This window comes from Watersipora subatra, chromosome 7, assembly GCF_963576615.1.
Source record: "Watersipora subatra chromosome 7, tzWatSuba1.1, whole genome shotgun sequence".
Classification (NCBI taxonomy): Eukaryota; Metazoa; Bryozoa; class Gymnolaemata; order Cheilostomatida; family Watersiporidae; genus Watersipora; species Watersipora subatra.
Window position 1 is genome coordinate 37,511,139 of NC_088714.1, and position 27,585 is coordinate 37,538,723.

Genomic DNA, 27,585 nt, shown 5'->3' on the forward strand with positions numbered 1-27,585 from the left:
ATTCTTATCTATAATTCGATTTTGGGCTGCTATAGCTTAGCCAAACTCGCCAATTTGCTGAAAATACTGAAAGTTTTTGTTTTATATGTACATGGAAGTATTTGTGACGTGTGGGACATTTCTAATAATATGGTGATGTCTGCCTTTGTTTGAGAGTTCTCTCTGATACCCTGGCATGTTAAAGTAATGCTAGATATTCCAAGTCTAAAAGCCAGTTTCTTTGAGCAAAGTAATGAATTGGAATTATTTTATGATGTTTTGTAACTCAGAATCTGGAGCTTGCCAATATTAGCCTACTCTTCTGATACTACTCTTCTGATTTTCCTAGTGTGCAAATCACGAGGTAATCTTTGAACCAAATGTGTATTTTTAAAGTACGGTTACAAAAATTCTCTTTCATTCACGCATTGAGTTTTCAGTCAGTAGAGAAAATAGGTTTCCCTTCTAGATACAGTAAGACTTTTTTCGGAACTGGCATGTATTCTAATGACTCCCAAGCTGCTGTTAACATCATGCCACACTTCCTGTTCACAAGCGACGAAAGCTTCGGAAACACATGCTGAACTACACATTGAGTGACATCTTTGAGATTTTCAATAAGGAATATCCAAATGTCAAGGTGAGCCTTAGTAAATTTAAACAGTTGGGCCCAGTAAATTGCAAGCCAGTTTCTAGACATGATCAAATTGTCTGTGCTTGCAAATACTGCGAAAATGCAGAATTAGCTGTGGCAGGCCAGTGTCTGTTCTTTGGAGATGCCTACTACAGTACACCAGTTTCTGAAAAGAACTGTGTGTAACATGGAAAATGAATCATGTGTAAAGAGGGAATGTGACTCTTGTGGCACCATTCCAATCAATAGTTCGGTTGTTAGCGCTAAAGCACACGTGAATTTCTATCAGTGGAGAGATGGTGATAACCGCTTTCTAAACAAGTTTGAAGATCTGATGCCATCATATGACTTGCTTGCGCTGCTGAAATACCAACAGACATCACTTTCCCTCCATATGTACACTTCCAACCATCAACACAAATCAATCAGGTACCTCAAACAGAATGTGAAAAATGGGCAAGTGATCATACACAAAGATTTCGGTGAGAACTTTAACTGTAAGCAAGCAACCGAAATCCAAAGCACCTACTACACCACACTAAGGGTGACAGTATTCACTGTCATGATTTATTATAAGCTGATGGAGTCCTAGCCCACAAATGCTGTGCAATAGTTGCTGATAGCCTAGAACACACTAAGGATGCTGTTTACACATTTAATAGAAAACTTGTGAAATTTCTGAAAGCAGAAAATATTAATTGGCAACATATTCATTATGTAAGTGATGGATCCGCTTCGCAAATCAAAAATCGGTTCACAGCTGAGAACTTGATAGGCCATAAGGAAGAAATGGGTATGCCAGCTGACTGGAGTTTTTTTGAGACATCGCATGGCAAAGGTACAGTAGATGGTGTTGGGGAAAGCATCAAACAACAGGTTCTAATGGCAGTATATCGAGGATGGTATGTCGTTAACTCGGCAAAGTCATTTGCAGAAGCTGCAACAATAATAACTCCCAAATCAGTGAAACCAATGATGGTTTTATACATATCAGAAAATATGATCACTAAAACAGCAAGGATCTGCAAAGAACGGCGTCCACTGCACTTCCAATTCATGGCATTCGAACTTGCCATTATATAGCAATTAAAGGAGATGGTGATGCTACTCTGATGGAATGGTGTTCTTCTTCTTGGCAGCCAGCTCTATCCACACCGAGCAGTGAACTCAATCAAAAGGTGACCACAGGAAATATTTCAAAAATGTTGACTCAGTTTTTACCACAAATACTGGTCGCAATGGCCTATGCCTCTGAAGTCAGCATTGGAGAAAGTCACACCGGGGAAGCTAATGAAGGTAGCTACACTATAAAGTGCATACACCGTGCATGCAAGCAGTTCACGTGGCCAAACCTCGACAGCATAAGAACCACCCACAGGAATTTTTTTCCTAAAGTATTTCCAGTTATTGTACCAGCAGCAACTACCAGGTCACTGAGACACTTTGTACTAGAAAATGAGGCAATAATAATAGCAGAATATGTTTTTAAGAAAAAATAGTTTACTGCATGAAAGTCTGACAATCTTCAAGTTATATGTGTTTTATGTTTAAATAAAATAAATACAATATATAGCAATTTTAAACTATTGGTTGGTTTAGCACAAGTATATTCAATGATACAACTGCAACTCATAACAATTTGTGGTATAGCAACTACAAAACATAGAGAAATGCTTAATTTTTTATAATGTTTTTTTTTGTCCTGAGCGTCACAGTCCTGCGCGTCACAGGCGGTAGTCTTCTTTTAAACCTTACAGAATCATTAAACTTTGGCCTAGAAACAAAATAGTATGTATTCCTAATAGAAAGACAATAGAGCTTTGATCCAGTCACATAATAATGTTGAGTCCAACATTTCAGAAGATTTTTCCAATTGATCAAAGAGTAATTTTTTATGTCAAATTATGGTCCCCCGTGTAACACCAGCTTTAATGGTTCATAATTTGTTAATGCATTGCATGACAAAGATGAAATCTCATTCAGTGATAGTTGGTGTCTAGTGCTTGCTAAAACAGTATGCATGACACCAGGATTTCGCATTTGAGCTGAGAAGTATGCGAGGAAGCGTTCAAATGTCCTGCGCGTCACAATCCTGCCAAAAACGGCCTTATCTAATTATTGTTGCAATCCTGTCTGAGCTTGGTGCTAATCATTTAATAACGATAAAATTTTTTTATATAGTATTACTATCATGTGTTTCTTTTAAGAGTCAAACACAAGCTGCACTGCCTAATGATTTGCAGCTGTATTTATGGTGCATAAGCAAATCGGCTAATACTTGACAGCTATGGTTTGACAGCTTAACTAACCAATCACATTGCTTTGCCGACTAAGATTTTTACAATCGTAACAAAAAATTATTGAGTGACAACTAGTCATTATGGTGTTAATAACTAGACGCTAACAAAAAACCCATAAAAGTTGTATATACTGTAAAACCTCTAATTGAACGCCACCTCTATTTGAATGCCACCTCCAATTTAATCCCACTCCGAGAGAAGGATTGAAAAATAGACCGTCGCTCTCCAATTGAAGGCTACCTCCATCTGACCGCCACTTGACATTATTTAATTCTTTACGAGCTCATAATATCAACTGATCAGTAGAAAAGTGTCCACAAAATCGTATTAATAATGAATCATATATAGCAATAACAATTAATTCTCTCGTTTTCCAATTCCGAAGTTTTCATTTTTGCATTAAAACTTTGAAAGCAACACCATAGCAATATTCAATAACGGTCTCAGACTAGTGGTAGCTCTCTATCTAACGTGGTCTTTCTACTTCGAAGTAGCCTACATATATAAAAAACGGGTTAAAATAACGATGGTAGTTGAACTTTTAAAGCAATGCTATATAAATAATGACTGTATCAGGCTAATATTATAGTAGTTCCTTGTTTAACGCGGTACTGATACCTGAAATAATGGTATAAAGAGTATAAAAAAGGGTTTAAATTTGTGATAGTAGATGCAACTTTAAAAGCATCGTCATAGAAATAACTACTAACTGTCTCAGGCTAATAGTAGTTCTTTGTTTAGCGCAGTCCTAATAATTCGGAGAACATGCATATACATGTAAATACCAGTTCGGAAGTTTTGGACCAAAGGTTACGTTCATTGTGAGAAAAACTTTGACGCATTGTATTAGTGCTAAATGCAGCGCGTGAATGTTTTGCTCTGCTAAAAATTGTTTGGGCATCAAAATCGACTAGGTCAGCAGTGCAGAGGAAAAGTTGACGCCAGAAGATAGTGTGGAAGATATTGGACAACTAGAAGATGTTCGCGCCATCGAAAGCAACAATCAGAACGCAGCTATCCTAGCAAACGATTGAAATATTTTTGTTTTAAAAACTTTAATTTTTGTTTCTGCATGTAATATAAGTATGGTTTGGTTATGTAACTTGTTCATAAATATATATTTGTATTATTTGACAGATTATTGTTGTATACCTTAAAATATGCAGATTATAGCATATTATTTAATAGCATCCTTGCGGCTATCTTAACATGGCGTATAATGGATCGATGCTCATTACCCCACTTCTCTTGCACATAAAAAGCTATTTTGGGCTGCAAACTGTAGCAAACATATCAGTGATTACAATGTGTTTTTATTCAACAATGTTAAATATAGATATAAAATAAGAAAATATGTCTTCACATTTAGAATGAAATAGAAGTTGAAAATGGCTACAAATTGCAAAGACACAGGCTATAATATCGTCGCAGCTCAATTGCAAGCAATAGATATCACCTAGTAGAGATATTTCTGTCTCTAAATGCACATTTAATAAACATGTTTCAGAAGTAAGAGGTAAGTTGGCAGATTTATTGCATTAAAATTGTTTAATACTGGTCCACCGGAAAAAGAGAGCAGAATATAGGCGACATTCGCTTTGCCCGCAATAGGGCTAAATTTATCATCCGTAAATTCTGACACGCCAGTTCAAAAATACACCTCCAGCCTCTATTTGAAAATCCATATCCAATTGATCGCCACTATAAAGGAAAAGTCGAAAAAATAATAGCGTCATGGCGGTCAATTAGAGGTTTTACTGTAAAATGTAGAGAACAGTACTCTTCAAAAATGGCAAGACATATATCGGCAATGAAAAAGCATAAATACATGTATAAAACCTCATTTTGAAAAAAATATAAACAAAATAAAAAGAATATTGTTCAAAGGAACTTTAACACTAGTACTTAATTGGAACAGTTACTTTTACTATTCCGACAGGCAGGCGTGAACACAAATAATTTTTACTTGCACACGGGCGGCAAAATTAAATTTTGTTAAAGACCGTCCCTTGCGCAAAAACTTCTATAAATTCAAATAACTGGCATCTGGCCTCTTTCCTGAGTTAACCACTGATCCCAGAAACCATTTTCTATACATGTAAGCTTGGTCGTCTTTTCCTTCCAACAGTTCACCATGTTGGCTTGTTTCGAGTGCTCGAAGCATTTTGCTTCGATGAGAGAATTCCGGCAACCTTGGAGGCGTCATGTAAGAAAGCCGACATGTTCCTCTTGTGAATCGGTTTTACCAACCAAAGCGGTGCTGTACTCGCATGTGACGGCTGACCATCAGCAGAGAGTCCTGGCTCTCTGCTTGCAAGAGATGTCTGTGTGACCACAGACATCTCTTGCAAGACCAATACACCTCCCGAGGTAAAAGAAGAAAAGATCACCTTCCCGAGACCACGGCAGGGTAACTCCAAAAGTCTGGTGTGGTGCTCGGCAAACTCTCTTGGGGTAGCGCCCATACTAGTAAGGGAGGTACCTCCCGGGTCGTCACCGTGAACTTTCTGAATCCTCAACGAGCTGGATGTTCTGGGGACTACCAACTACCATTACCACTCCTTTCATAGAGCTTGTTCGATAGATCCTCTTCAATTTTTGGTTTTACTACAACAGTAACGAACAAGATTCAGTCGATTTAAATTATTGCCACAAATGCAAAAAATAGAATTACTACATTACACTGAGCACTTCTCATACAGTATAATTCAGAAACAAGAAGGATAAGCTACAGTAAAGAAAAATCGCCTACATAGCTTGCCAGCCAAAAATCTAGAACCAGACAAATATATTGCATAATAATTTGACAACATATCGGTCCTAGCTTTTGAAAAGACTTTTCTTTAGAAAGCTAACCTTAGCGCAAAAGCAGACTACTGCGAGAACAGGGTAACCAACCAGTGGTTTTGGGACCAAGAGAAGTAAACTAGAAACTTAAATCTCATGGACTTGCTTCGTCAGAAATCTATATTATTATTTTGAAAACTACTTTGTCTATCAAGAAAAAATGTTTTCAATTTTTCTGCTATATGTTGAAAGATTTGTATTCAGGGGTGGTCACAGGTTGAGGCACGACTGCACTGTTAATTGTTCTAATCAGTTTCATTACTCCATACCTTTGACAGCTCGGTGGACCTATAACAGAAAATTATTGAAGTCATGCCGGAGATACCAGTTCTTGGTGTACCTGTAAACTTTCCATTCACCCCTTATGATTCACAGAAGGACTTCTTGACCAAAGTCATAGAAGCTTTGCAAAAGGTGACTTGTTTTTCCAATTTTCTTTGAATGTATACACACATGTATACATTCTTATTAAAAATGAAAGCATTAACTGGTCTGGTTTTGGCTCTTATTTTTATTACGTCTAATTTTGACCAATGGAACGATTTTCCTTTGGATACTATTGTAAAAAGTTTAATTTTAATGATGCACTTTTTTCCACCTAACAAGAAAGTGCTGGCATGAATCTAATTTGTAATAATGAAGTGGAGTGATTTGCACTGATACTTTTTGTGTTTAGATTTGATCCAATATTTATTGGTCCATACCAATGCTGATAAAATCTTTCATTGCTCAAAAATTCATAGGAAACACTTTTTGTGCTTTGCAAACCCTTTAGACGTGATGTATGATTAATTTTTTTAATAGGACTAACTGATAGATGGAGGAAACATTCTATAGGCACAAGTTAATACTGGCATAATTAATTAATACATTATTATTAAACCATAACTGCCACATACAACTTTTATCATATTTTTTAGGTAATTCAGTTGGGCTGATTCTGATTTTGTACTCTAAATAACGATTGATCCACTAACTTTCAAAGTAGTGAAAGCTTTTTACAGCGTTTTAATATCGGTCTCGAAAACAACACAATCGGCATAACAAGCTTCGCCCATAAATATTTGACGTAGCCTAGCTTTTTAGGAACAAAAGTTGGGGATGTTTAGTTCAATTTAGAATGATAGAGATGGGTGTCTTAAAACCTGTTATTATCTAAATTCAGCTTTTAAAATAATCTGTCTTTTCTGAAAGGTAGATAAAGCTATTTAACGTTGCATATTTAAAGATGAGCTTAAAAAATCGCGATAACTGCTAGCTTGTGATAAAATTGTGCTGTTTTGAGCTCATTTTTCTCTTACTAAACATCCTTTAACAAGCTACGAGCAATTTTAAATAGTTCATTTACCTTTCATAAAAGATTGAGAAGATTTTGCAGGTTCTTGTGTATAATTATATTTGTAGCATCCGATAGATTAATACCTTTAAATTTGCAGGTTTATTGCATGTTATTCGATAGCATTCTTTGCGGTAACCTGATCTCACAATGGATCGACGCTCGTAACTCCTCTTCTATTGTACATCATGAACTAGTTTTGGCTGCAAACTGTAGCAAACATATCAATGAATGCAATGAATTTTTATGCAAAAGAGTTGAATATAAAATAAAAATATGTCTTTAAATTTAGAATGGATTAAAAATTGAAAGCTCCACCAAATTGCAAAGCAGGACACCAGCTGTAATATTGTCGCAGGTTAATTGCAAGCAATAAATATCAACCGGTAGAGATATTTTTCGGCTTCTTAATGCACGTTTATTAAGAAGTATTTGACAAGTTGTAGGTAAGTTAGTAGGTTTATTGCATTCAAAAAGGTTAATATCGCTCTCCCGGAAAAAAAATGCAAACTATAGGTGACATTCGCTTCGCCTGTAAAAGTTCTGAAAAGCCATTTGAAAAATACAACACCAGTCTCTAATTGAACGCCCCCTCTATTTGAACACCATCTCTATTTGACCATTACAATAGAGAAAGAATTCCATCTTTAAAAAAGTCATGTATTATGCATGACTTTTTTAAGGATGGACTTATTAACATCAGATTGACAGCCATTGACTACTCTAGCAGTTTAAACGTTGACTGTAATAGTCTATGTCATCTAGTCATATTAGTATTAGTTTGTAAAAAAGTTTTTACAGGTCACATTTAATAAGTTCATTAAAGTAAAAAACAAATGGTTTTTATTGTGTTGGCCTATATAGTGAACGCAAAACAACGTCAGTTTCCTTTAAATCAATTGAATCAATTAACCCACCGATTCAATTATGGAAATAAACTTGTCTGGCAAGGGTTATTTTTATAACTATAATAACTATATGCATAGATAACTATAACATAACTATGATAACTATATGCATAGATAACTATAACATAACTATGATAACTATATGCATAGATAACTATAACATAACTATGATAACTATATGCATAGATAACTATAACATAACTATGATAACTATGTGCATATATAACTATAACATAACTATAATAACTATATGCATAGATAACTATAACATAACTATGATAACTATATGCATAGATAACTATAACATAACTATGATAACTATATGCATAGATAACTATAACATAACTATGATAACTATGTGCATATATAACCATAACATAACTATGATAACTATATGCATAGATAACTATAACATAACTATGATAACTATATGCATAGATAACTATAACATAACTATGATAACTATATGCATAGATAACTATAACATAACTATGATAACTATGTGCATATATAACTATAACATAACTATGATAACTATATGCATAGATAACTATAACATAACTATGATAACTATATGCATAGATAACTATAACATAACTATGATAACTATATGCATAGATAACTATAACATAACTATGATAACTATGTGCATATATAACTATAACATAACTATGATAACTATATGCATAGATAACTATAACATAACTATGATAACTATATGCATAGATAATTATAACATAACTATGTCAGGTGCGGGAAGGGCAGGCCCTTCCTGCTCCTGGTTTATGGTGTTGACTCACCTGTTTTCATTTAGTAGTGTGGAGCATAAAAATTTTCATGTAGTTTTTAATATTTGGTTCATTGGAATTGAATTGAGCTATGTGAAAATAACCTGCCAATAACGCTTTGATCACACTTCATAAACCCATTACTAGACAAGATTTCAGCACAGGTGGCAACAGGGATAAGATGTTCTGCAAATCATGTCTTGCATTATCTTTGACATTATTATTTCATTATATAATTTTTACAAGCCGAAAAGTTTCATCTCAGCGAAAAGTTACATTAAAAACATCCATCCATGTCATGGCCACTCACATAGTTTCAACTAATATACTAAGAAAAATTACTCTACTGCAGTAAAGTCAAACTTTGCATGTATCATATCTCAATATTCCTCCTCGTCTTTGGTTCTGAGATATGTAGCTCTGTTGTATACGCAGGTTGTTAGTGATTACCACTTTGCTTTTGTAACACATTTTTGGGTGTGTCCGAAATACCAATGATCTGTAGGTGTATGACTTCTTTTTCCTTTACATACCATTGTGTACATCTCAAACTTTCATTATCTTTGGATAACCTATTGAATGTCACTTGGAAGTTATATGACATCTAGTACAATTAGCAGCAACACTAATTATATTAGCTATAAAACTTACCATGATAGCCTCAATAGTTATAATAGGCCCCTTTCAATGAACCCGGTTTTATAAATTTGGTAATCTCCTGCATTTCTGCAACACACTTGAGACCAGTCTGAGGAACAAAATGCCACATATCATGGTTTGTGCACCACACATTCATGTCTCTCTTTTCCCTTACGCGGCAATTTCCACACTGACACCACTGCTCCACTGGTGGCATCATAAAAATGTCCTGTAATCAACAAAAAATTGTAACAAATAAATGTCATTAATGTGACCTTTTTGTAAGATTTCAATTTGGGAGTTAGATAGATGGAGATTGTAAAATTACAAAATTAACAAATGCAATAACTTAAGTATGCCTCGCCAACAATTCGAAGCTTTGTTTCGGGGAGTTAAATATGAGCATTGATCAATCCATTTTCCTCCTTTTCTACAAGTGAGAAGTGAACATAAATTCTAATCATGAATCTAATTTACTTGCTAAAACTGCCTGAAAGAATTTGAAGCAAATATTATAGCTAGGTGAAACGATAAAAAAGTTATGAGCCGGTGATTGGTGATAGCAAAAATTTATAATTTTAATAATCAGTACATGTATTCATGAGCTGTGAAATTATTACTTTCGGTCTAGGATATATAGGAAACGCAATGTTAGTGGTAGATTTACCCACCTCCATTTCATCTTTCTTTGCAGCATAACGCTGCTGATGCCTGTCACATCTAACCATAGGTTGTCTGCCCCAATCTTTAATCACATAATGCTCAGAAAAACTTTGAGTCACTTTTGCTGGAACATGAAGCGATGTAGAAAGTCTGTTGTTTGTCAATAAAACTTTCCAATTCATCATTTGCGATCCAGTAAATTAGTAAATTCCCTAATGATGAGAGTCTTCGAGATCACAGACAACTAGCTTGCTAGCGATAACATTTATTATGACCTATATAAAAATTTATGTTGATGATTGGCTAAAGAAGAAATCGTGTATTTATCACTCATTAGCTTTATCGATATGTGCTCACTATATGTATACCTCATGATAAAACACCCGCTTGAATCTACGCGTTCCAAAAATGGTCTCATTCGAACTCTAATACCTCTGCCAGGGCTAATCTACAGAAACAAAAAATGACCTCAAATTGTAGCTGATGCTTTAGCTTAATATTGTTCTCAATTTTAGTTGAATGACTTCTATGGTGCCATGACATCTTTAAGCGGAAGTATGGCCACATACAAGAAAACGGGATTTTATAGGATTCAGCAAATTATACATTGCTATGACTAAGCTGGTTAAAATTGCAATATACTTTTGTATCAGATACTAGTACTCTAGCAATTTAGTGTGCCGTGATACAGATACTAGTACTCTTGCTGCTTAGTGTGCCGTGATACTGACACTAGTACTCTAGCAGTTTAGTGTGCCGTGATACAGATACTAGTACTTTAGCAGTTTAGTGTGCCATGATACAGATACTAGTACTCTAGCTGCTTAGTGTGCCGTGCTACAGATACTAGTACTCTAGCAGTTGAGTATGCCGTGATACAGATACTAGTACTCTAGAAGTTTAGTGCGCGTTGATACTGATACTAGTACTCTAGCAGTTTAGTGTGCCGTGATACAGATACTAGTACTCTAGCAGTTTAGTGTGCCGTGATACTGATACTAGTACTCTAGCAGTTTAGTGTGCCGTGATACTGATACTAGTACTCTAGCAGTTTAGTGTGCCGTGATACAGATACTAGTACTCTAGCAGTTTAGTGTGCCGTGATACAGATACTAGTACTCTAGCAGTTTAGTGTGCCGTGATACAGATACTAGTACTCTAGCAGTTTAGTGTGCCGTGATACTGATACTAGTACTCTAGCAGTTTAGTGTGCCGTGATACTGATACTAGTACTCTAGCAGTTTAGTGTGCCGTGATACTGATACTAGTACTCTAGCAGTTTAGTGTGCCGTGATACAGATACTAGTACTCTAGCAGTTTAGTGTGCCGTGATGCAGATACTAGTACTCTAGCGGTTTAGTGTGCCGTGATACAGATACTAGTACTCTAGCAGTTTAGTGTGCCGTGATACAGATACTTGTGTCAGTGTTAAAGTGTCAGTCTAATAGGCTGAGTGTTATGAGTTTTAGATGTGTACAAAGTAATTTTTTATCTTTACTTCTTAACCTCTAACCTTAGTGTCAGACGGACGAGCAGACACTCGCTGTAGTAAAGACTAGTTGAATTCCCGGCATTGCCCGGGTAATTAAAATGTCTGCAAAGAAACTTTATTTTTATTTAACTTATAACAACAGTTATTATTCCAACTTTCAAACTTCAAATCATGAGCAAAGGTTTTTGTGTAGTTCAAATAAATTGACAAAAACAGTTGTAAACGGTTACAAAATTTTTCAAACTACTAAGTTTTCAATTTCAAATCATGAAAAAATGCTTTTGTCGAAATAGTTGAAGACCAAAATCAACAAATGTGACTGTGTTTGAATGTTATTGTGAAATTATTAGCATGTAATGGCTGAATAAAGTCTGCTTCGCTACGATTACTATAAAAAATTAGTTGGTGTACAATTATATGATTTTATTTCGTTGCAGTGAAAATATCATATAGAGCGGTATAGAAACCCATAGTAATTATTTAATACAAACACCCCCTCGTTAAAATCGTCAAAATTTTATACGCGTATTGTAATTATTAAAAATTAGTAACAATACAGCATGTTAACCTTAGTAACTATAGTTGACTACAGTAACTTTAGTGTATTTAGTGGTTATGATCTGATAGAAAATGTAACATTACAATGAACTGTGTGCAGTACGTACCGTGGGAAGAACTTACCTTTGGGACAGTCATATAACATAAATCTTGAATTTTACCTAAATTAATTTGGCTTACTAAACTTGTACTTAATACTAAGTTCTTGTGTGTATTTTATTTACTATACTTCAACTTTGTGGTAGGCTAAAATTTTATCACTTTTTCGTTTGCGAACTCATTTTTACCATAACTTATAACAAATTACACCGAACTGAGCGAACATTGTAGGTATTGTAGGAGGAATTGCCCATTTCAGGCATTGTAGGAGAAGTTTGGCGAATAGCATATTGACATTTTTATTATTCTGTCGTTATCACACCGTAAAAGAAATTCATAATAAGAAGATGGCAAAAACATCGTAATCCATACGGTAAGGCGAAAAACTGTTATAACAGCGGCATCGTGAACCGAGGGCACATTATTTTAATTAATAATAAAAATTGCAGATTTAGCGTGTGCAATAGTGTAAAGGCTATACGGTACGTATATGATCAGAGTGATGGTGTCATAAAAACTGCTTAGCTTTATGGCTACGCGCACTCGGTAGCAAACTTTTGATTCGAAAAGTCGTGAGTTTTAATCCAGGATGAAAGTGATTTTCCATTGCTAACACTTTGTTGCTATAGCTGCATAGCTGGACAGATGAATGACAGACAACAGACAAACTAAGATTTATATATATATATATATATATACATGTATATATATATATATATATATATATATATATATATATATATATATAGATTAGAGATTTTTGGAGAAGTCAGCGAACTTTCAATATTACTAGTAGCCTGGCAGTCGAGTACGTTGTGAGAGTTTAAAGCCTGGCTGCTAGTTTGAGTATACATTCATTTATTAGGTTGTTTATTTGCTTGACTGTTGGTCTGCGTAAAGCTTCCATTCTCTTTTTACGCTACTGATTAAAATCATTTCACCTAAAATTTACCTACTATAGAAAAGTCAGGCTGTTTTATCTCATTGTTTCCTCATCATAGGGGGTAAGTGGGGCACAATGGCCATAGGGGCACAGTGAACCATGCTAATTTTTGTGAGAAGACAACTTCTTACACATGTTTAATTTACATATATTACAGGAAGTGATGTAATGCATCAGCCATATTTGTTTCAATCACATGCAATCAATATTGTACACATGGTGAGTATTTTTACTATTTTTGTCTTCAATTCCTACTAATAGATATGAACTTGAAGTGGCCCTATTTTACACTCTACATTTTGTACCCATGTCACTTTCCAAATACAATTCTAAACTACTAGTGATACTTAAATGATTATTAGTTCACTTATGGAATGAATAAGTTTTGTCACATTGTGAAAATTGTTCTACACCATGCATTGGGGCACAAACGCCTGCCTGGTATGGGGCACAGTGGACCATGGACCATTGTGCCCCATTTGCCGCTGTTTACACTGTAAATATTTAAATTTTATTTTTGTAGTATTAAGAGAGAGCTATATATTATTAATGTAGATAATAATAATATTTTTAGCTTACATGTATATATATTTATTTATGTAGGTGTATATATATATATTTATGTTATTATTATATACATTAATCACTAAAATTACTAAATAATTAAGAATCTAATAATAATATGTTAAATGAAAATAACTTTTTTTTCTACTCAGGTTATCATGGTCAGAACTTACAAGAAAAAGAGTAATGCCTCTAAGACTTCTGCAGAGCTAATGAAACAAGCCGTACAGGAGGTTGTTGTAAAGGAGAAATCGATACGCCAGATTTCCAAAGACTTTTCAATTCCTCGTACAACATTACGTCGATATGTGAATGAGGCTAGAGCAAAAGGCTTTGAGGAGGTTAACTCTTTTGCAAAGACAAAAGCTCACCGAAATGTATTCTCTCAACATGAAGAAGATCAATTAGCAGATTATCTCAAACTGGCCTCTAGACAGCATCACGGACTCGCAAAGAAGATGGCAAGAGAGCTAGCCCTAGAATATGCTAAGAGAAACAATAAGAATTACCCGGAGTCTTGGGACAGAAATGGATTTGCAGGAATAGATTGGATTGATGGATTCATGAAGCTTCAATCAAGTTTGTCAGTACGAAAACCTGAGCCCACAAGCCTCAGCCGTGCTACGAGCTTTAATAAAAGTAATGTGAATGTATTTTTGGATAATCTTGAAGCACTGATGGAGAAGTACAAGTTTGAACCTGCAAACATTTACAATGTTGATGAAACTGCATTGACCACTGTACATCGACCACCTAAAGTTATTGCTGAAAAGTCATTAAGGCAAGTTGGCCAAGTTACCAATGCAGAAAGAGGCACTCTTGTCACCATAATTGGAGCAGCAAATGCTCAGGGGGATCTGTTCCTCCAATGCTAATATTTCCACGAGTTCATTACCAGGCTTATATGGTTAGTGGTGCCCCTCCTGGAACAATTGGTGTGGCAAATCCATCGGGATGGACATCTCGAGATATCTTTCTCCAGTGGTTAAAACATCTTATTCACCACTCTAGAGCATCTAAAGACCGACCAATACTCGTCATAATGGACAATCATGATAGCCACTGCCCTTCAGAGGGGATCGATTTAGCCAAGAACAACGGTATTATTTTACTAACTTTTCCACCACACTGCAGTCACAGATTGCAGCCTCTGGATCTGACTGTCTTTGGACCTCTCAAAGTGTACTACAATGAAGCATGTAACAGCTGGCAACTGAATCACCCTGGACAGACCATCACTATATACAACATCCCTGCCCTTCTTGATGCTTCCTTCTCCAGAGCCTCCAACCCAGAAACCATAAAGTCTGGGTTTCGCCGACCAGGAATCGTTCCTTTCAATATGAATGTTTTCAGTGACGCAGACTTCTGATGTGCTAATGTGACGAATCGAGCTGACCCTACTTCAACAGAGACACCTGCTACACCAATCAGCTCAACAGAAGCTCCTTCTGCATCAAGTTTACCCGTAACTCCTACCCTGCTCCTTCCTGCTCCTACACAACCTTCTGCTACTAGCTGTAGTTCAGTGTCAGCATTGGCTATTACATCAATTGTCAGTCCTGAAGAAATTAGACCCTATGCTAAAGCTGGCCCTAGAAAGAATGCAGCAATAAATAGAAAGAGGAAGAAAACTGCAATTCTTAATGACACTCCTGTAAAGATGGCTATTGAAGCAGAAGACAAAGCTAAAGCAGAAAAGAAGAAAAAAACAAAAAAAGAGTGCAACTTGATGAAGACACAAGCACTGATGATGAACCGTTCGCTATGCCAATAGTTGCTGATGACAGTGACTGTGAACCTACGAGTCCGGCCAAAGAGTTACCTGATTCATCATATATTACAGCTAAGGATGTGCCTGGCAAAACATATGTGCTAGTAAAAGTTTGTGGGAAAAGAGCTGTAGCCCATTTCGCCGGGATTGTACAAGAACTAAACAATGAAGAGGACGCAATCACAGTGCAATTTTACAATAAGGACGGCAACCATTTTGTTATTCTAGAAGGCGATGATGTTTCCACAGTAGATATTACAGATGTGGTACTTATCTTACCTTCACCAACCACTAGCGGTGGGACATCATGAATGCGCAGCAAGTTGAAATTTGATGTCGGCCTGTCTGCATACCTCTAAATAAATCATCGGTGGTTTCTTTTGACACTCTGACAATCTACTTGTATATATACTTTGCAAGAGTGATATCATTGCTTGCAACATAAGAAATTTGCAATATTCTTGTTTGTAACTCATTTGTAATTTATCACTGACTGTGTAAAATTAGTTTTAAAATAAATTTTGATAACGAAATGTGTCATTGTATTTAGCGGTCCGTTGTACCCCACACCAGGGGCACAGTGGACCGAATGTAGGCTTATACTAAATCATTGGTCAGTTGAAGTAAAGTTATACCAGAGTTTAATTTAGCAGATTATGTGATGGAAAAGTCTTCAAACTATTGGTGGAACTAGTTGTTTTACCTATATTGATAACTAACAATTTCGTATCTTGGAAAAAGTCAAAACCTGTCCACTGTGCCTCACTTACCCCTACGCTTGCAATGGTTTGTCTGCTTTAAAAAGGTGTCCAATATACTTTTTTATAGAATCAGAATGCCCTTCTTGAGTCTCCTACCGGAACTGGCAAAACTCTCTGCCTCCTCTGTGCCAGCCTTGCGTGGCTTGAGACCCACCAGGCACGGCTTCAGTTCCAGACGTCTCAAAGCCTTGCTTCTGGATATGAGATACAACGGCTAGATGAGCAGCTGAAGGCTGGCGTTGTCATCGAACAATTACCACCAGGTGGCTCAAGTACTCTTTATAAAATAGTATATGGCGTTGATACAGGACTTCAATTTTTTCCTTACTTGGTGGGAGCCTTCCATTTCTCTTAATTCTGGTTGCATGTAGGCTGATTACTATTGGTAGGATAGTCATGATTCACGCTATTTATCTATATGTAGTTACAAAGTTTTGTTCTATCACTACCGGTGAGTTGGGCTCATGTTTAGCTATTAGTGAAGAATGGTGTGCTTGATGACCCACTTTACATACAGGGTTTGGAAATTCTCGTACGCGAATCATCTATGCCTCTCGAACGCACACACAACTCTCGCAAGTCATGAATGAGCTAAAACGGACCTCATACTCCAGGTTAGTTTATCAACATGTTATTCATAACTAATCAACGCATCGGCTAGTACATGTCTAAACAAACATATCCCTCCATCAGTAAAGAAGAAACTTGGACATCTATGATTAACCAAAATAGTTTTGTTTCCCAACTATTTGCTGATTTCATTTTTCCTTTTCAGCAGACATTGATTTAATTTCATATCCGCTTGCGAATGACAGTGATAGGGTTTCATAAAATTATTATTTATAGATAGATAAAGTTATTCTTGTATGACACCTGCTGGTGTCAATTGGAACGGGTTAAAAATGTACGACACCTGCCGGTATCAATAGGAACTGTTCATGAAACTTGTACATAATTCTTTGGCTGATAGAAGCTCTTTAAACGCAAGGTTTTTGCTGTTTATGGTTCTTTTTCAAGAGCAAAAATATGGCTGAGCATGATGTTATGGATATTTCAATTTGTTGATGATTCGTATTGGATAATCAATAGGCTGATAATAGATTAATAACAGTAAGGGAAGCTTTAGCCAGGAAAGCATGGCCTTCACATGGTTACCGCCAATTTTATTGGTCAATATATTTCCCAATATGACGCATAGTTGAGTGGAGTCAGTGCGTAGCCTCAGCAAATATTCCCAAGATGTGTCATCTACTGTATACATTTTGTCAGATTGTGTAGATACACTTAGGCTTACATCTCTTATAATAGTTTATGGTTAGATAATTTAACACACCTTTGATAGTCTGATACTATCTAGATTAGTGGTTCTTAACCTTTATTGCCCTATTCCCCCTTTTTCAAACCTAAAGACAGAAATTCCTCCCCTCTCCCAACTCCTTCAAATAATGCATTGCAACTAGATAGTGAACTTTATTTACATATATAACTTATATACATATATATACTTGTATATATGCATTTATTACAGTCATATTTACATGGAATATTAAAAATGAATGTATATTGAAACTCAATATATCTATCATTGTAAGACAGTCAGCAGACTAGTGCGATTTCTGTGTTTGTTTGGAGCTGACCAGAATTTTGATGTTAGGAGTTGTTGTCAGCTCCAAAAACTCCTCCTGAAGCTGTTCCGGAATCCCGTGGACATTGCGCCTGAAAGGGTCTCGGGTCAGGCTCAGCAATTGCTGTCCTAGGATCTAACTTTGGAAAATACCTCTCAAACTCTGCTATCAAGCTGTTCAAGTGATGCTTTATGTTGGTTAGCAAAGAAGCGGAAGGAGCTTTCTTGTCAACAAATAAATGCAGAACTGGAAATGAAACTCTTACATTCCCAGTAGCCAGTCTTTCCACCCAGAATTTGAGCTTGTCCTTGAATGCATTGATACTATCAGTTACATTAAACACATTTCTGTCTCTACCTTGCATCTCTGTGTTCACTTTAATGATTGAACCAAATATGTCAACCAGGTAATCAAGACACTGATGGAAGCCTTCTACCTGCATTGAAGCCAGTAGTTTGGGTTTGTTATGAGTTTTCAAGAACTCATTGACCTCTGCACGTATGTAGATCGAAGAAACGCAGAAGCATGTTAACCTTTGATAACCATCGAACTTCGGTGTGGAACAATAGTGATGATCCATATCTTAGCATAACTTGTGGAAGAGACGTGTTTGCAAGGCAGAGCCTTTGATAAAGTTTACTACTTTAATCACTGAAGAAAGGTGTTCCTGCAATCCTTTGGGAAGAGTCTTTGCTGCTAGCGCTTGTCTGTGAATGAAGCAATGGGTACTCACCACTAAAGGATTACTTTCTTTTACCAACTGTGCAAATCCAGCATGACAGCCAAGCATGACTGGAGCACCATCAGTGCAAACTCCAATAAGTTTGCCCCAGTCCAGATGTTCTTTGCTGAAGAAGTCGGAAACCAGGTTCATAACATCAGCAGCTGTGGTGGTCTCTGTTAGAGGACTGCAGAACAGAAATTCTTCCTCAATTGTCTCACTGTGTACATAGCGTGCAAACACCATCAGCTGTGAATTGCTAGCAACATCAGTGGACTCATCAAGTTGAATGGCGAACATGGGAGATGATTTGATCTTTTCAATTACTTGCCTTTTTATGTCCGCAGACAATATCATCGATCCTCGATTTCACTGCGCTGTCTGAGAGGGATAAATCAGCTATCTTTTGAGCGGCTGTTTCTCCGTGAATAATTTTAGTACACTCCAGCAAACAAGGTTTAACTATTGTTTCACCAATGGTGTGTGGCTTCTAATCTCTGGCGATACGGTAAGACAGAGCATAGGATGCCTCTGTAATGGCCTGTGGCTGGATATGAAAGCTGCCAGTGGAATCCAGTTTTGCCCGCTTGAGTTCTCGCTCTTTAATTTCAAAGAACGGCTTTGATTTATCCACGTTTTCTGCATGTTTATTTCTTAAAGGTTGACTTGCAATGAAATTCACATTACAATTATTTGATATGAAAAGATTCACCATGTCTTACTCTGTTGTGTTTTAGGTGCCAAATATGTGGGAATGTGATTACAAGCCCTTAAAAGCTAAAAAACGAACAGTTAATCGCAGCCACACGAGACCGCCATAGTTTAGATTCTCTTTCCAAAACCGCTCAAATGTGACGTAGCTGTGGAAGAGGGTTTCTGTTTACTCTTTCATGCAACCTTGTTCGTCGAAATATTTTCACAAATAAACTTTGCGAATTCAATAAAACTATGTCTATTGTTCTTACGCGTCGGTTTTATCGTCATTGTAATGCTGTCACTTTTAGCACTGATATTTTTTAACTTACCGCAAAAATTTGTTTAATTTTTTAGTCTTACTTTGAAGGAGTACATATCATTGTCTGATAATCATGACGAGCCTGTTGGTCACCTGTGCTAATTGAAAAGTGCTGCAAAAATTAGTTGCGAAGTATTTGGTCACATGATCAGATTACGACTTGACGATTCGATAATGCCGAAACAAAACTGTAAAGTAGCGAGCATCTATATTTGATACGGCGTCTTCAGTAAAACCCGAAGTGTTTGTCATAAATTAGTGTTCCAATAAGCTTTATATTGAGCTTTTTATTGGCCTTTCTATTCACATGAGAACATCACAAGACAATAAATAAATTTCATGTTTACGTCAGAGAAATAAAGAGATTCCAATCTACGGCGGCTTTTCGTTTTTGAGCTTTCAAGAGCTTGTAATCACATTACCACATATTTGGCACCTACAACACACCAGAGTAAGACATGGTGAATCTTTTCATATCAAATAGCTGTAGTGTGAATTTTGTTGCATGTCAACCTTTAAGCATGGAACAGTATATAGAACGATGTCTAATGATGCTAAAAAGGCAAGAATTGTGACACTGCTTAACAACAGAAGAACACAGCAGACTATGAGGACTTTTACTAAGAGCAGCCAAAAGGCGACTTTAGCAAGCATGAAGTTAGTTTATCGAATCAGCAGGTGCAGAAATCCATTTATGGATGGAGAATTAATCAAAGAGTGTATTGAAGATGCAGCTGATGTCATAGGCTCTAATGAAAAAAACAAAAAAAATCTTTAAAAGTTTCCCCTTTCCCGTCATATAGTAGCTTGTCAAACTGAAGTTTTGAGTCGGGATGTGCAGCGACGGCTACAAGATAAATTGCAAGGTTTTACAGCATATTCTATTGTACTCGATGAAACGACAGGTGCAACAGATACAGCCCAGTTAGCTGTGTTTATTCGTGGAGTAGACAAAGAGCTCACTATTACTGAAGATTTGCTTGCTCTGTGCAATATGCATGGTCGTATAGCAGGAAAAGATGTGTTGGTTGAAATATGAAAAGTATGAGAGCAGAAAAATTTTGATTTCAGCAAATCATGTTACATAGCAACAGATGGAGCCCCTGCTACGACTGACCGTGCCATGTTCCATAGCAACAGGAGCCCCTGCTATGACTGACCGTGCCATGTTCCATAGCAACACATGGAGCCCCTGCTATGACTGACCGTGCCAATAGTTTCGGCAGTTTGCTAATGGATGAGCTCAAGAAATATGGGATTAATCTGTTTCCCTTACAAATCCGCTGCATTCTACATCAGCAAATCCTGACAATGAAACTGGATCATTTTGTAAGTGTTATCAAAGATGTTGTCATCTATCTGTGACAGAAAGGGTTGAGAGATCATCAGTATTGGCAGTTTCTCAATGGTATCAAATCAGAATTTGAAGATTTTCCATATTTCCCCAAGCAAGCTGGTTATCAAAAGGAAAGATCTTACTCCGAGCCTTTAACCTTCAAACTAAGAAAATAGAATTTTGTAGATTGCAAGAGAAACAGTTGCCTGAGTTTCACAATGTTCAATCTTTAGATGACTTTGCCTTTCTTGTGAATATGATGCTCCTCAATGAACTCGGAACTAAACTGCAAGGTAAAAATCAGTTAATTAGTGACATGCATCATTCTGTTGGTGGTTTTCACAGTCGAATTGAATGTGAGAGTCATAGTTGAGAGAGGACAACGTTGATGTACAAAGCTTTCCACTGCTTTGTGATCAGTCAAGTTAACCACAGTTAGAATGGTATACTGATGTTGTGTGTGATCTAAAGGAAGAATTTGAAGCCAGATATCATGCTGACTGTTCTCAGCAGTGCTAATTGTAGAAGATATTCTACCTCATCTTTAACTAAAAGTGATCGATCTTAGACATGATTTCAATTACTCACCGCTGTGTAACCCTTGCCAAGATCTCACCCACTTCTATCGTATGCTTCCCACACCTATCGTATGCCTATTGTATGCTTGCCTGAAATATCCACAACTGAAGACTTTTACGGCACGGATCATGAGCATGTCCGGAAACCCGTACAGGTGCGAACAACTTTTTTTTCAACTGCATGATATAAAAAATGAATGCAGAATAAGGCTCAAAGATGAGCAGATCATCAACTTTCTTCACCTCTCTGCTGCAAGCATTACATTGCCACGGTACACTCAAGTCATGGATGACATTTTATGCCAAGCGACTCATTAAGGTAGTCCTGTGTGAACATAAACTGCTGTTATCATGCTAACAATATCTTATTTTGTTTCCTATGCATACTAAGTTATGTTTATTTGCATTCAAGAAGAATTAAAACGAATAATACAGGCATTGCAATAACTAGATAAAATTTTGTTTCTTTCAATTTAGATAAATTTCTAAAATTTTATAATGTTGAAGCAATATCTGAAAATTCATGCGATGAGCAATTGACATTTTGTAAGTGGTGATATAGGGAGGTAAACATTCTTTTGTCTGCATTGGTCGATAAAAGTTATATAGGACATAAGGTGATGGCGTGGCCTTTTATCAATTTACCATCTGAAAGTGGCTATTTGCCCAAAAAGGTTGCCCACCCATGGTCTAGATCGTCTCATACTGTCTAGATCGTCTCATACTGTTTAGAGTTTAATACTGTATAGATCGTCTCATACCGTTTAATTTGATGCTGGCTAGATAGATTGATATTGCTTAGATCGTCTCATACCATTTAAATTGATGCTGGCTAGATACATGTAGATTGATAATGTTTAGATGAGTTGATATAGTTATAGCTTGCTATCGTTGAAGCCTATACTCTATTTATTGGCTTATGGTATTTACAAGTTAAATTTCAGGCTTTTCTATATGTAAGCGAAATTAATTTTTATATATTTATCACAATGTCCATTAAACAATTGCAACCCTTTGGTGATTTATTTAAACCATTGCATAAAAGTATGTAACAGGATAATGTTTGGTATTCTCTGAAATGCTGTAAACCACTTCTCAAGCCAAAAAAGTCCGAACTAGTCATTTTGACTGGTAAAGTACACACATGGTACATTTCTTATATTCACACTGCGTATGTATAAATGTACTGTAAGTAAGATTGATTCAGCTGCCACGCAAATGTCAGCCAAAATTTACTCACTTATGCAGAATTATCTTTCCTTCATGCTCATTTTCAGCTTGAAAATGCAAACAGTAATAATCAACCAATAAGCAAAGACCCGATGATCAACCAATAATCAAAGGCATTCAAGCCCAATCTGCACTGTTTAGTTGTACTGACCTTTTTAATGATGATAGAATTGAGGCTCCAGGATCGTAGTTCTATGAAAAAGCCATCAGGCAATTTAACAAAGGTGATCATCAAACATCATTTTTGGCTTGGCCCGTACTAATTTCATGAATGCTGTACCGCATATACTGACTCAGGCGATTGCTGACAACTTGCTGCTGGTGTTTATTAGCAAACTTCTTTTTCAGTCTTAGAAATCAAATTTTTTAATTTTCGATATCTTTTCTGTTTTTATGATTTTTTCAATAAATTTTGTTTTTTTAATAATTTTTGCTCATGTAAATTGTCTGTGTATAGTATTTGCCATCATGGGAACCCATTTTTTAGTATCAGTGACTTATATAGTGACTTGTGAAACATGAGAATTAGTATTAATCATTGTGAAACATGAGAATTAGTATTAGTCATTGTGAAACATGAGAATTAGTATTAATCAGTGTGAAACACGAGAATTAGAATTAATCATTGTGAAACATGAGAATTAGAATTAATCATTGTGAAACATGAGAATTAGTATTAGTCATTGTGAAACACGAGAATTAGTATTAATCATTGTGAAACACGAGAATTAGAATTAATCATTGTGAAACATGAGAATTAGTATTAATCATTGTGAAACATGAGAATTAGTATTAATCATTGTGAAACATGAGAATTAGTATTAATCATTGTGAAACATGAGAATTAGTATTAATCATTGTGAAACATGAGAATTAGTATTAATCATTGTGAAACACGAGAATTAGAATTAATCATTGTGAAACATGAGAATTAGTATTAATCATTGTGAAACATGAGAATTAGTATTAATCATTGTGAAACACGAGAATTAGAATTAATCATTGTGAAACATGAGAATTAGTATTAATCATTGTGAAACATGAGAATTAGTATTAATCATTGTGAAACATGAGAATTAGTATTAATCATTGTGAAACATGAGAATTAGTAGTAATCATTGTAAGACACGAGAATTAGTATTAATCATTGTGAAACACGAGAATTAGTATTAATCATTGTGAAACATGAAAATTAGTATTAATCATTGTAAAACATGAGAATTAGTATTAATCTTTGTGAAACACGAGAATTAGAATTAATCATTGTGAAACATGAGAATTAGTATTAATCATTGTGAAACATGAGAATTAGTATTAATCTTTGTGAAACATGAGAATTAGTATTAATCATTGTGAAACATGAGAATTAGTATTAATCATTGTAAGACACGAGAATTAGTATTAATCATTGTGAAACATGAGAATTAGTATTAATCTTTGTGAAACACGAGAATTAGTATTAATCATTGTGAAACATGAGAATTAGTATTAATCATTGTAAAACATGAGAATTAGTATTAATCTTTGTGAAACATGAGAATTAGTATTAATCATTGTGAAAAATGAGAATTAGTATTAATCATTGTGAAACATGAGAATTAGTATTAATCTTTGTGAAACATGAGAATTAGTATTAATCATTGTGAAACATGAGAATTAGTATTAATCTTTGTGAAACACGAGAATTAGTATTAATCATTGTAAGACATGAGAATTAGTATTAATCTTTGTGAAACATGAGAATTAGTATTAATCATTGTGAAACATGAGAATTAGTATTAATCTTTGTGAAACATGAGAATTAGTATTAATCATTGTAAGACACGAGAATTAGTATTAATCATTGTGAAACATGAGAATTAGTATTAATCTTTGTGAAACACGAGAATTAGTATTAATCATTGTGAAACATGAGAATTAGTATTAATCATTGTGAAACATGAGAATTAGTAGTAATCATTGTGAAACATGAGAATTAGTATTAATCATTGTGAAACATGAGAATTAGAATTAATCATTGTGAAACATGAGAATTAGTATTAATCATTGTGAAACATGAGAATTAGTATTAATCTTTGTGAAACACGAGAATTAGTATTAATCATTGTAAAACATGAGAATTAGTATTAGTCATTGTGAAACATGAGAATTAGAATTAATCATTGTGAAACATGAGAATTAGTATTAATCATTGTGAAACATGAGAATTAGTATTAATCATTGTGAAACACGAGAATTAGAATTAATCATTGTGAAACATGAGAATTAGTATTAATCATTGTGAAACATGAGAATTAGAATTAATCATTGTGAAACATGAGAATTAGTATTAATCATTGTGAAACATGAGAATTAGTATTAATCATTGTGAAACATGAGAATTAGTATTAGTCATTGTGAAACATGAGAATTAGTATTAATCATTGTGAAACATGAGAATTAGTATTAATCATTGTGAAACATGAGAATTAGTAGTAATCATTGTAAAACATGAGAATTAGTATTAATCTTTGTGAAACATGAGAATTAGTATTAATCTTTGTGAAACACGAGAATTAGTATTAATCATTGTGAAACATGAGAATTAGTATTAATCATTGTAAAACATGAGAATTAGTATTAATCATTGTAAAACATGAGAATTAGTATTAATCATTGTAAAACATGAGAATTAGTATTAATCATTGTGAAACATGAGAATTAGTATTAATCATTGTGAAACATGAGAATTAGTATTAGTCATTGTGAAACATGAAGAATTGGTATTAATCATTGTGAAACATGAGAATTAGAATTAATCATTGTGAAACATGAGAATTAGTATTAATCATTGTAAAACATGAGAATTAGTATTAATCTTTGTGAAACACGAGAATTAGAATTAATCATTGTGAAACATGAGAATTAGTATTAATCATTGTGAAACATGAGAATTAGTATTAATCTTTGTGAAACATGAGAATTAGTATTAATCATTGTGAAACATGAAAATTAGTATTAATCATTGTGAAACATGAGAATTAGTAGTAATCATTGTAAGACACGAGAATTAGTATTAATCATTGTGAAACATGAGAATTAGTAGTAATCATTGTAAGACACGAGAATTATTATTAATCATTGTGAAACATGAAAATTAGTATTAATCTTTGTGAAACACGAGAATTAGTATTATTCATTGTGAAACATGAGAATTAGTATTAATCTTTGTGAAACATGAGAATTAGTATTAATCATTGTAAGACATGAGAATTAGTATTAATCATTGTGAAACATGAGAATTCGTATTAATCATTGTGAAACATGAGAATTAGTAGTAATCATTGTAAGACACGAGAATTAGTATTAATCATTGTAAACATGAGAATTAGTATTAATCTTTGTGAAACACGAGAATTAGTATTAATCATTGTGAAAAATGAGAATTAGTATTAATCATTGTAAAACATGAGAATTAGTATTAATCTTTGTGAAACACGAGAATTAGAATTAATCATTGTGAAACATGAGAATTAGTATTAATCATTGTGAAACATGAGAATTAGTATTAATCTTTGTGAAACATGAGAATTAGTATTAATCATTGTGAAACATGAAAATTAGTATTAATCATTGTGAAACATGAGAATTAGTAGTAATCATTGTAAGACACGAGAATTAGTATTAATCATTGTGAAACATGAGAATTAGTATTAATCTTTGTGAAACACGAGAATTAGTATTAATCATTGTGAAACATGAGAATTAGTATTAATCATTGTAAAACATGAGAATTAGTATTAATCTTTGTGAAACATGAGAATTAGTATTAATCATTGTAAGACATGAGAATTAGTATTAATCATTGTGAAACATGAGAATTAGTATTAATCAGTGTGAAACACGAGAATTAGTATTAATCATTGTGAAACATGAGAATTAGTATTAATCATTGTGAAACATGAGAATTAGTATTAATCTTTGTGAAACATGAGAATTAGTATTAATCATTGTGAAACATGAAAATTAGTATTAATCATTGTGAAACATGAGAATTAGTAGTAATCATTGTAAGACACGAGAATTAGTATTAATCATTGTGAAACATGAGAATTAGTATTAATCATTGTAAAACATGAGAATTAGTATTAATCATTGTGAAACATGAGAATTAGTATTAATCATTGTGAAACATGAGAATTAGTATTGATCATTGTGAAACATGAGAATTAGTATTAATCATTGTGAAACATGAGAATTCGTATTAATCATTGTGAAACATGAGAATTAGTATTAATCATCGTAAAACATGAGAATTAGTATTAATCATTGTGAAACATGAGAATTAGTATTAATCATTGTGAAACATGAGAATTAGAATTAATCATTGTGAAACACGAGAATTAGAATTAATCATTGTGAAACATGAGAATTAGTATTAATCATTGTGAAACATGAGAATTAGTATTAATCATTGTGAAACATGAGAATTAGTAGTAATCATTGTAAAACATGAGAATTAGTATTAATCCTTGTGAAACATGTGAATTAGGAAGAGGCCCTCCCTTTCTAACACCATCAGCAATCATGACAGCGATTGGCAGTTGTTGGCCATGTATTATTGTATATATATATTTCTTCAACTATGTGGATATGCATGTCCTTCTGGCTATAGCGATTGCTGATTTTTTACTGATGGGGCCACGCATTACGATGCCTATATCATTAAAAAATATTTTTTGGAAGGTTCAATTACTATATCCGAGGTCAAGGTCAATTCTTTTCATGCGGACAATTATTTTTTCTTCGTTGGAAA

General features: G+C 34.6%; 1 protein-coding gene across 2 annotated transcripts in view; it reads left to right on the forward strand.

The window, feature by feature from the left end:
• The window catches only part of LOC137399562 (regulator of telomere elongation helicase 1 homolog), a 146,541-nt gene that overhangs the window by 8,377 nt on the left and 110,579 nt on the right, over positions 1-27,585 (forward strand). The window contains exons 1-4 of one of the 2 annotated variants that reach the window (XM_068085739.1): positions 504-619; positions 6,039-6,174; positions 16,353-16,548; positions 16,803-16,899. In XM_068085739.1, the coding sequence (XP_067941840.1) occupies positions 6,073-6,174; positions 16,353-16,548; positions 16,803-16,899 (395 nt within the window). In that variant the 5' untranslated portion in view covers positions 504-619; positions 6,039-6,072. Of the gene's footprint in view, positions 1-503; positions 620-6,038; positions 6,175-16,352; positions 16,549-16,802; positions 16,900-27,585 lie in introns of those variants that run through there. The other variant, XM_068085740.1, reaches the window with a different exon arrangement.